Below are 12,180 nucleotides of genomic sequence, written 5' to 3' on the forward strand. Positions count from 1 at the left end.
TGGATGAATTCTTACTAATATATTTCATAAATAGTGTTTCACATTTGGTATTAGTGAAAGCAGCTCCTTATATTGGAAAAAATGGCCCAGTCTGACAGTAGATGTCCTTGGAAAACATTTAATGCCTCTGGTTTTCCAGTGGCTGCCCGCCTGCCCTTCTCTTCCTCCTCCCTCTCTATCTCAGCAACGGTGGGACAGAAAATGAGTCTATTGCTGACTAGTTGTTGGGACACAGACCTCTCTGTCCCAAATGTGCTCTCCCTAAATGATTTTAAAAAGCTCTAAACTCTGAGTCACACTACTTTTCCTCCGTGATAATACACACACCCCCTTTCTTCTTTCTCATGCAATTAAACAAACAAAAAGGTATAGTAGGTATAGATGCAATAATTCAGCGAGAATCTTCTACTGTGGTCATCGCTAGGAAAGAAGAGAATGGATGGGCAGGAAAGAAAAGGAAAGGGAGAATTCAACTCAATGCGCACAGCTGAAATACAGTTTCCCGGAGACCAAGTCAAAGTCCTCAAGCAAACATTTTAAAGGGAATACCCACTCTGGCTTTCCACTAATTAACTAGAAAACAAACATGCAGACTTCCAGTGGTAGGACTTCCTTCTTGTGATGCATCTTACCTATTCCTTCCCATCTTTAATTGATAGGTACAATAACAAATGCAAGGAAAATACATAGTTTTTGTCCCCCCAAAAAGTGCCCTGATTATTTCCAGCAACTATGTTACAGCAAGTGCAACAGGCAGGTCAGTTACCGCACCTTATCAGTCAACATATTACTTGTAACAACAAAATACACAGTTGTTTGGGAATCACTAACCTAGAAATAGATATGAGCCAGATGATCATTATTCCTCTAATGAATGAAAGTAAAACACAACATTAAATAGTTAGGAAAATATTTTAAAATTTGCATTTATTTGCAGCTCAATTCTTTTTGCAATATAACACCAAGGGTATGAATATGACAACTGATGTCTTTCTATCTCTACTTTGGCATAATGATTTTGCTTAAAAAAAATAGCTTGAAACTAGCATGCTAGGATTTGTGTTGATACATGGTGAGAAATTTTCACTGCTTTATATCAGAAATTAAGCGAAGCTAATAATCATGTTTCAAAATGCACTCGAAGAAAACTAATTGAAACAGATCATATCTTTGTGCCAGTCTTCAGAATATTTTACTTAAATTATTCCGTAGATGGAATCCAGCTCATGTAGTCACCTAGTCATGAGCTTGCTGATTTTAGCAAACTAGTTTCTTAGATTAAATTTGCTCACTTAAAAAATAGCTGGCTTTTTCTGAAAATGTTTACTAAAATGTATAGGAAAGACCTTTATTGTAACTAAAAGTGCCCGTGTGTAATAGGTACCATGTTATAATAGTAAATATTTACAATATATTTTTGGAAGAAAAATGACAGCACTCAGATTAAATGCAGGAAAATCACATGTTTAACACTTAATATCTCCATCGATTCCTCATGTTCTGCAATGTAAGATAATCTCACATGTTTAGTTTTCTATCTACTCCAGGAGATTCGTGTTGAAATTTTTTTTCGCCATTAGGAACTGTGATTCTCTATGGGACCGTTTGAGCTTTGCACGCCGATTTTGGAACCAGATCTAAAATTAAGGAAAAATAAAGTAGATTTCAGAACCATTATTTTATTATTCTTAACATTTCCATCATCACAGGTAACAGCTAAATTTGAAAATTACCTGGATTCTGTCTTCCTCTAGATTCAGTTTTCGAGCTAAGTCTTCTCTGATATCAATGCCAGGATAACAGTTTACTCTAAAAACATTTTCCAACACTTCGATCTATGAAGAAGGTAATAGTTATATAAAATGTTGATATTTCATATGTCCTTATAAAATAGACTTTATATGGAAACATAATTGCATTTAGATCTTGGGCAATTAATCTCTATATGACTTTTATATTTTTAAATGACTATCCAGAAACTGTTAAAAACAACAACACCCTCCATACAGTCTATTGTTTCATTCACAAGGCTTCTAAACTGAGATTCCAAAGTGATTGGGCTTTTGCCCAACAGGGTGTTTGTTAAAACCTTTGTATTACCTTTACTGCTTGAAAAAATTCCCCACCTGGTTTTGAGTAAAAGCAGTTCTTGGTCTTCGTCCTCTATACCAACTCAGTTCTCTTTTCAAAGACAGTCTTTCTGAGGGTGAAAAGTAATTTTCATATTTCAAAAATCTTTCTTCTGGCACTGGGCGATCCACAGTACAAGGGAATGAGATCCCATTAGGAAGGCTCGGGATATGTACACATAGGTTAATATCTTTCCCTGAAAACAGAAGAATAAACTCCATCTTAGGTGCCCAATCCTCTGTTCCACAAAGTTCTATAAGAAGGAATTTCAGGAACTTGTCTTTAATTTTCTTAGTGTAATTCCTCTGGGTTTCACAAGAGAACTGACCTCTCATTAACCAAAAACCAAGAGGCAAACAAAAAGGAAGATCCTGCCTTGGTGCTAGAGAACATTTTGGTCTCTGAATGTCACTTACTTTTCCAGTGAAAACATAGAATATCTGCTGTGTCAAATACAAGAGACCTTTTGAAATAAATGCAGGTTCTTGGCATTTCCTGTGGATGAACTTTATACTTCCTTGGATCTAAGGCTGATTCTTTTTTCATTTCCTATAGAACTCAGCTGGAGGCACCGAAAGTCCTAGATACTTCAGTTATGTAATTGGATGAAACTGCAGTTTTTCTCTAACTCGACGTAATATGAAATAAAGGCCCAAATAAACACCACAAACGAAATAACAAAGAATTTAAAAACTTAACTTGTGGCATACCTGAGGAGCCGCAGGTGTCTGCCCAGGGTCTGTGGGGTTTCATTGATGGAACACAGTCTTTCTTCTGGTCCAATCCTAAAATGCTCTCAATTGAAAAGGAGCAGGGGGAGGGTTTGCTTTCCCCGTGCCGAGCCCCTTCCTGCAGGCTGGGAGACATCCTCGAGTGGGCTGCGCCGAACAACGCTCTGGCCTCTCCTAGCCTCTTGGCTGGCCCTGCCCCATGTGTACAGGGCTGGGATCTTCCCGCATTCACCTCCCGGCTCCGCTGACAAGAGGGCTGGATTTAGAACGTCACTAATTAAAATCCTGTCTTAGAAAGTTTTAGCATGTCAATGAACACTCTCCCAGCCAGCAGCTTGAGGAGTTAATTGTTTATTTGTTTGCAAGTAATTAGCAACTAATGGCTACACCAGGGGGGCCACCTACAGGGACAAAAAGTGTTATCTCTCCTAAGCAGAACACAGACTTAACTTTCTCAAAAGAAGTGATGCACAAACTAGCACTACTCTTTTATTTGAAATCATTAATGTATAAAATCATGTCTTTTATTCTGAAGTTTATACTTTCATGGACTCCAGTTACCTAAACACACAGGCAAGATAGGAGAGCAGTCAAGTAATAAATAATCTAATTTAAGTGAATTTTCTTCCAAGGAAATTGGAAAAAATAATAATCTCTTAATGCTATTACGGTAATTCCGATGAAAATGCCTGTTTTTCATATGCATATGTAATAGTGAATGTTGTCAACGAAAACACAATAGTATTTGGAGTGCAGCATGCTGGAAAAGGTTGGCAATGTTATTAACACTGAGTGTAATTGTCTTCCAAGTGCCTGGATTAATTCATGAGGAACAGTTGCACCAAGTATTTTAAATAATTAATGAGCTAATTCCATTCTTTCATCTTTTCCTTTAAATTGAGAGAGATACAAGTTTATATGAAGATCATATGTAACCACCTCCGAGTAACTTAAAAGCATGACTGTTCAAACTAAAAGGAAAAATATTCCTCCTCACCACAGTTGTTTCAAAGAACACAGCATGACTCACTGTATTTTCTAAAAGAATTTCCCTCTGTTGATTTTTTTGAAGGGCTGGGAAGTCTTCATGAAGACAATAAGATTTGTGAAAAATAACCAGAATATTTTCCGTTCATCCTCCTAAGAAAACTTGAACTTAAAAGAGAAAGACAGCTGCTAATTGGGAAGATTGTGAAGTAGGCACTCCCTCAAAAGGTGCAATATTTTTAGTCCTTGTGCTCTGCTACTCCCCTTTTTTCCAGTAACTTCTTGATGATAAACTTAAAAGTTCAGCTTCCTCCAGGATTTAAACAACTATGAGACTGTTCTTCAGCGAAGAGGAAAAGTAGTCTCCACTCAAGGAGGAAATGGGGTCTACAGGATGGAGCTCAACTTCATCCGATTTTATCCTATCATGAGGTCACAAATACTAAGCTAAATTCCTGTTTAAGCAACCTCTAGAATGAACAAAGGATTCACATACAAAACATTAACAGGCACACAGAAGGATGGGTTTGCAAATACAGGTATAAAACCATTCAAAGAATGAACAAACTTGTAAACATTTAATGCCTCATGGAGTTTTGCCTCTCGTGTCTTGGAATGTAGATGGTGTTAAAGGAGGGTGACCTTACCCTGGGAAAACTTGGAGGAAGAGAGAGAATTCAAGACCTCACAGATTCTCTCTTTTGAGACATTCATCACTTCATCTATTCATTCCACTATTGTTTGAGCATCTACTCAGTACCAGAAATAACAGAATAGGATCTTTGCCCTCATGAAACTCACAGTGGTATGGGGTAGGGTCGGAGTGGGGAGCAAACAATAATTACAACTGTAATTATAAGTCAGTAAATTATCTCATATGTTAACTGGTGATAAGAATGGAAAAAGGAAATAGGTGAGCCAGGTAAACTAGCTCATCAGTGCAGGAGGTGGAGATCTTGAGATCCTTCCCCCCCCCCCCAGGCTAGTGCCCTAGGGGCACAGACTTCAATGCTACAATGACACACACTGAAGCTACTCTAGTCCCCAGTTTCTTCCTTATCAACAAGGACAGTCCAATAGCTTTACTCCGTTTGAGTTGACTTTATTTGGATTTACATAATACCATTTTATATATGGATGGTAGATAAAAATAAAAGGTAGGAAAGAATTTCTCTAAAAATGTCAGAGAAACATTTTCTTATATATTTATTCAACAAAATCTTATAGAGCACTTAATATGTGCCAGACACCATTCTAGGTGCTAGAGATCAGTGATGAATGAGGTGATTTCAGAGAGTCATAAACTCACTGAGAGGAATAAACAAAATTTCAATCTCTCTCATTTACTACTTTTGCCTTATTACATTATATATGTTTATTATGTTTATTTACTATTGTCTGTTCCCTAACTCTAGAATTTTTGTCTTTTTGTTCATTCCCTAGCATCCCCAAACAGTGCTTGGTTCATACTAGGTAAAAGAAATCTCATTGTTTCTTTTTGCATTCCTTCGGATAAAGTTGAGCATTTAGTTCTTCATATGTTGTTTTGGCCAATATGTGTTCTTTCTATTGTGAAATGATGGTTTATGTCTGCCTTAGTCTGTTCGGGCTGGTCTAACAAAATACCACAAGCCAAGTGGCTGATAAATAACAGAAACTTATTCCTCGCAATTCTGGAGGCTGGAAGTCTGAGATCACGGCACTGGCAGGGTGAGGGCTTTCTTCCAGGTGGCAGATTTCTCCTTATCTTCACATGGCAGAAGGGGCTAGGGAACTCTTTGGGACCTTTTATAAGAAACTAATCCCATTCAGGAGGGCTCCACCCTCATGACCTAATCACCTCCTAAAGGCCCCCACCTCCGAGTACCATCACATAGGGTATTAGGATTACAACATATGAATTTGGGCAGGACACACACATTCAGACCATAACACGTCCTTAGCCCATTTTTTAAAAATAGGGTATTTTTGTTGTCATTTTTGTTTCTTAATGAATAAGAGTTTTTCATATATTAAAAGATGATAACTCTTTGGTATGTATAATAAATATCTCCCTCATTTTGCCCTTGATATTTTGACTTTATTGATGCCTTCTTTTCTTATATGAACCTTTATATAGTAAAATATGTTGATATTACCCTTTATGATTTCTACCTTTAAAAAGGGCCTTTTTGGCTCCATTTATGGTAATAACGAAATAGCTTCTATTGTACCTACCCTCTCACAGATATAAATTATAAACTCTGGACAAAATATTCTTTAAAACTACCCCCAAAGTACTGAAAAGTAGTCCCAAACAGGGAGAAGACATTTAGAAGAGATGGATAGCACTGGGTGAGTTTTCCATTTTTATGGCTTTTTGTCTGAGGCCAGGCACCAAGCAACACCATTTGGGAGGATCTACAGTCTTATTGGCTTAAGGAACCAAAGGAGAGAGGTCAGGTCAACCACAGCAGCTAGGAAGTGAGAGAGAATGCTAGGAAGGAAAGAGATACAGAGAATGGCCCCAAATTCTGCATATAAATTCTGCCCAAATCCCTGGGTGACTTCTGAATTTGGCACATGGAAAACACCAAACATCTCAGCTACTTCTAAAATGATCAACAAAAATTTCAACTGAACAACCACAAGGGAAAGAGTTTAGATACAGTTTGAGCACAGCAAGATAAAACAGAACAAACAAAAATCAACATTCTTCGGACAGATAAAAAATAGAATCCAGAGACTAGAAATATCATTTACAGAGTCCAGGATACTATCCAAAATTTAATTAGACATGTGAGGAAAATGGAAAAAGTGTCCCTTATTGACAAGAAAATGCAATCAATGGAGACAGACCCAGGGATGATACAGATGTTGGAATTAGTTGACAAGTTTTGAAAGCAGTTAATATAAATATGCTTAAGGATATAAATGAAAATATGCTCATAATGTACAGACAGTATCCATCATCAGAGAAACAATAACTACAAAAACATCAAATGTAACTTCTATTATTGAAAAATAAAATATGAGAAATAAGAAATTTACTGGGTAGGCTTAACAGTGTATAGGAGATAGCATATGTGTAACTGGAATTACAGAAGGAGAAATAGAGAAGGGATGGTAGAAAAAATATTTGAAAAAATAATGGCTGAAGTTTCCCAAAATTTGGTGAAAAACATAAATTTATAGTTTCAGGAAGCTCAAAGAACCTCAGTAGAATAAACATAAGCAAAACTGCATCTAGGTATATCATAGTCAAATGGGTAAAAATTAAAGATAAAGAGAAAATTTTGAAAGCCTTCAGAGAAAAATGGCATATACATAGGAGTAACAATATGATTTGACTGAATTCTCATCAGAAACAATGGAGGCCAGGAAACAATGCAACAACATCTTTAAAGTGCTAAAAGGAAAAATAAGCTTTTCAATGCAGAATTCTATATCCAACACAAATACCTCAGAAAACAAAAGCAAAATAAAGACATTTTAAGATAAATAAAAATGAGGAGATTTATCATCAACAGACAGGTACAAAGTGACGAGTGTGGTCTCCATTGTTAGGTGTTATGAGGCACTGCAGATTCTGCTTTCATCTTTTGGATAGCTCTCTCCAGCTACCATGCCATGAGGACACTTACGCAAACCTGTGGAAAGCCCACATGGAGAGGAACTGAGGTTTTTGGCAATAGTCAACACCAAGTTGCCAGCTATGTGAGTGAGCCACTTGGAAAGGGGAGCCTCCACCCCTAGAAAAACCTTCGGATGACTGAAGCCCCAGCTGACATCTGACCACATCTTAATGGGTACTCTCAGGCAGTACCGGGCATCCAAATTACTCCTGAATGTCTGATGCAAAGAAACTGTGAGAGGTGTTAAATAAACACTGCTGTTTTAGAACACTTTTAGTTGATTTGTTATACAGCACTAGATAATTTACATAAGCCTCCATCATTAGGATTGGGGTGGGAGGACAAAATAATATCATAGTTAGAAGAAGAGAAAAAATATAAGAGCAGAAATGAATAAGCTCTAAAACAAACAAAGTTGGTCTTTTGAAGTAATCAACAAAATTGATAAAACTATAGGTAGACTAATCAAAAATAAAAGAAAGGTGCCCAATCAGACAACACAAAGAAATAAAAGGCATCCAAATCAACCAGGATGAGGTCAAACTTTCACTCTTCGCAGATGACATGATACTCTATATGGAAAACCTAAAACATTCCACTGAAAAACTGCTAGAACTGATTCATGAATTCAGCAAAGTGGCAGGATATAAAATCAATGCACAGAAATTGGTTGCATTCCTATACACCAACAATGAAGTAACAGAAAGAGAAATCAATTGCAGCAACTCATCTTTGACAAGGAAAGAATATCCAATGGAATAAAGACAGTCTCTTTAGCAAGTGATGCTGGGAAAACTGGACAGGGACATGCAGAAAAATGAACCTGGACTACTTTCTTACATCATACACAAAGATAAACTCAAAGTGGATGAAAGACCTAAATGTAAGGCAGGAAGCCATCAAAATCCTTGAGGAGAAAGCAGGCAAGAACCTCTTTGACCTTGGCCGTAGCAACTTCTTACTCAACACATCTCTGGAGGCAAAGGAAACAAAAGCAAAAATGAACTATTGGGATATCATCAAAATAAAAATCTTCTTCACAGCAAAGGAAACAATCAGCAAAACTAAAAGACAACCAACAGAATGGGAGAAGATATTTGCAAACTAAATGTCAGATAAAGGGTTAGTATCCAAGATCTATAAAGAACTTACCAAACTCAACACCCTAAAAGCAAATAATCCAGTGAAGAAATGGGCTAAAGACATGAACAGACACTTCTCCAAAGAAGACATCCAGGTGGCCAACAGACACATGAAACAATGCTCAACATCAATTATCATCAGGGAAATACAAATCGAAACCACAATGAGATACCACCTCACGCCAGTCAGAATGGCTAACTAACAACTCAGGCAACAACAGCTGTTGGGGAGGATGCAGAGAAGAAGGATCTCTTTCACACTGTTGGTGGGAATGCAAACTGGTGCAGCCACTCTGGAAAACAGTATGGAGGTTCCTCAAAAAATTAAAAATAGGGGCGCCTGGGTGGCTCAGTCAGTTGAGTGCCTGACTTCAGCTTAGGCGGTGATCTCATGATTGGTGAGTTCTTTGCTGACAGCTTGCTCAGCGAGTGGAGCCTGCTTTGGAATCTGTGTCTCCTCTCTCTGCCCCTCCCCCATCCATGCTCTGTCTCTCAATAATAAATATATGTAAAAAAAATGTTTTTAAATTAAAACCAGAACTACCCTATGACTCAGCAATTGCACTAGTAGGTATCTATCCCAGGGATATAGGTAAGCTGTTTCGAAGGGACACATGCACTCCAATGTTTATAGCAGCATTATTGACAATAGCCAAAGTATGGAAAGAGCCCAAATGTCCATCAATGGATGAATGGATAAAGAAGATGTGGTGTATATATAAATATATATATATACATACACACACAATAGAGTATTACTCGGCAATCACAAAGAATGAAATCTTGCCACGTGCAACTATGTGGATGGAACTAGAGGGTATTTAGTCAGCCAGAGAAAGATAAATATCATGACTTCACTCATATGAGGACTTTAAGATACAAAACAGATAATCATAAGGGAAGGGAATTAAAAATAATATAAAAACAGAGAGAGGGACAAAAACATAAGAAACTCTTAAATATGGAGAACAAACAGGGTTACTGGAGGGGTTGTGGGAGGGGTATGGGCTAAATGGGTAAGGGGCATTAAGGAATCTACTCCTGAAATCATTGTTGCACTCTATACTAACTAACTTGGATGTAAATTTAAAAAAAGAAATTAAATAAAAATTAAAAAGAAAAGAAGGGTGTCTAGCTGGCTCAGTTGGTAGAACATGCAACATTTGATCTTGGAGTTGTGAGTTGGAGCCCCATGCTGGGTGTATAGGTTACTTAAAATCAAAATCTTAAAAACAGACAGGACACAAATTACTAATATCAGGAATAAAGAGGTGATATTATTATAGAGACTATAGATTATTAAAAAGATAAAAGAATATTATTAACAACTTTATACCACCAAATTTAACAACTTACATGAAATTGACAAAAATCTTGAAAAAATATGATTACCAAAATTGAGACGAAATGAAATAGAGCATATGACTAGTCAGGTATCTATTAAAGAAATCATTTCACACACAAAAACTCCAGGCCCAGATAACTTCATTGGTGAAATTTATCAAATATTAAAAAAACAGTCTTACACAAATACCATCTTAAACAAACTCCTTCATAAAATGGAAGGGGACCCTTCCAAATTTATTTAATGAGTCCTGAATAATACTGATAACAAAAAATTTCCAGAAAAATTATAGACAAATATCCTTTAGGAACACAGACACAAAAACATTAAGATATTAGCATATAGAATATAGAAACATAAAAAAGATAACAAATTATGACTAAGTGAGGCTTTTTTCAGAAATGAAAGTATGGTTTAACATTCAAAAATCAATGTAATTAACTATTAATAGAAAAAAAGAAAACCATGTGATTGTTTTAACAGACGAAGAAAAATACTCATTTGACTTTAAAAAATCAGCAAATTAAGTTTAGAAGTAATTTCCTCAATCCAACAGAGGGCATCTATAGAAATTGTCAACTAACGTCTTATTTATTTGTTTGTTTGTTTACCTATTTATAAAGTTTATTTATTTAAGTAATCTCTATACCCAAAATGGGGCTCAAACTCACAACCCCAAGATCAAGAGACACATACTTCTCTGAATGAGCCCACTGGGTGCCCCTTCTAAACTCATATTTAATGGTGAAATATTGGGGTGCCTGGGACAATCAGTTAAGTATCTAACTCTTGATTTTGGCTCAGGTCGTGATCTCACGGTTTGTGAGTTTGAGCCTTGCACTGGGCTCTGCATTGACAGTGCAGAGCCTACTTAGGATTCTCTCTCTGCCCTTCCCCCACTCACACTTGCACTCTCATGCTCTCTCTCTCAAATAAACACTTAAAAAATAGTGAAATATTGAATGCTTTCTCTCTAAGAATAGCAATAAGCCAAGGATGTTCACTTTCAGTATTTCTATCCAACAGTATATTGGATCTAAGCCAGTGCAATAAGGCAAGAAAAAGAAAGAAAAGCCATGTGGATCAGAAAGGAAGAATTAAACTTCTCTATTCACAGATGACATAATAGTTTACATTGAAAAATCTTAAGAATCTACAAAATAGCTATAAAACTAATAAGCAAGTTTAGCAAAATCATAAAATAAAGGTAAATATACAAAAATCAATTTAATTCCCTATGTTAGCAGCCAACAACAAAACATACACCTGTTATGATCCAGCAATTCCATTTCTAGAAAAATGGAAACATATGTCCACAAAAAGCTTGGATGAGAGGGACACCTGGGTGGCTTGGTTCGGTGTCTAACGCTTGATTTTGGCACAGGTCATGATCCCAGGGTTATGGGATCAAGCTCTGTGTTGAGCTCTGAGCTGAGTATAGAACCTACTTAAGATTCTCTCTTCCTTGCTTATGCTCTCTCTTTCTCAAAAATAAAAATTAAAAAACTTGGATGAGAATATTCACAGAAACTCTATTCATAATAGTCAAAACTGGCAACAAGGTGTCTATCAACAGGAAAGTGGAAAAATAAAGTATAGTTATACAGATTGAATACAATTCAGCAATATAAAGGTATATACTACCCATATGTGTAACAACATTAATGAATGTCAAAAAAATTATGCTAAGTCAATGAAGCCTTATACAAAAGAATATTTGTGATATGATTTCATTTATATGATGTTCAAGAACAGATAAAATTAGTTCATATTGAAAAAATAAGAATGTGGAGGTAGAGGTGGGGTCTGAATGGGAAGCAGAATCAGGCAACTTGGAGGGTGATGGCAATGTTCTAGATCTTGCTGGGGTTTGTATTACACAGATGCAAGCATTTGGTACTCTTTAAGATTTGTTCACTGTATATAAAATTCCATCTATTAAAGCATAAAAAGGTATTGAACTATGTGGGAAATGATATGCTTTTAAAGAATTTAGGGGTGGGGCACCTGGGTGGCTCAGTCGGTTAAGCATTCAGCTTCAGCTCAGGTCATGATCTTGCGGTTCATGGGTTTGAGCCCCGCATTGGGCTCTGTGCTGGCTCAGAGCCTGGAGGCTGCTTCAGATTCTGTGTCTCCCTTTCTCTCTGACCCTTCCCTGCTTGCACTGTCTCTCTCTGTCTCTCAAAAATAAATAAAAAACATTAAAAAATTAAAAAAAGAATTTAGGAAAT

At 36.6% G+C, this 12,180-nt stretch overlaps 1 protein-coding gene across 1 annotated transcript in view; it reads right to left on the reverse strand.

Annotated features, from left to right (window-relative positions):
* Positions 1 to 963: 963 nt before the first annotated feature.
* The window catches only part of HESX1 (HESX homeobox 1), a 19,827-nt gene continuing 8,610 nt past the window's right edge, over positions 964 to 12,180 (reverse strand). Inside the window, exons 2-5 of the mRNA XM_029919025.1 lie at positions 2,841 to 3,117; positions 2,127 to 2,326; positions 1,734 to 1,835; positions 964 to 1,637 (exon numbers count right to left, since the gene is read on the reverse strand). Of these exons, the coding sequence (XP_029774885.1) occupies positions 1,539 to 1,637; positions 1,734 to 1,835; positions 2,127 to 2,326; positions 2,841 to 2,997 (558 nt within the window). The 5' untranslated portion in view covers positions 2,998 to 3,117 and the 3' untranslated portion in view covers positions 964 to 1,538. The remainder of the gene's footprint in view (positions 1,638 to 1,733; positions 1,836 to 2,126; positions 2,327 to 2,840; positions 3,118 to 12,180) is intronic.

Source organism: Suricata suricatta, chromosome 12 (genome assembly GCF_006229205.1).
Source record: "Suricata suricatta isolate VVHF042 chromosome 12, meerkat_22Aug2017_6uvM2_HiC, whole genome shotgun sequence".
Classification (NCBI taxonomy): domain Eukaryota; kingdom Metazoa; phylum Chordata; class Mammalia; order Carnivora; family Herpestidae; genus Suricata; species Suricata suricatta.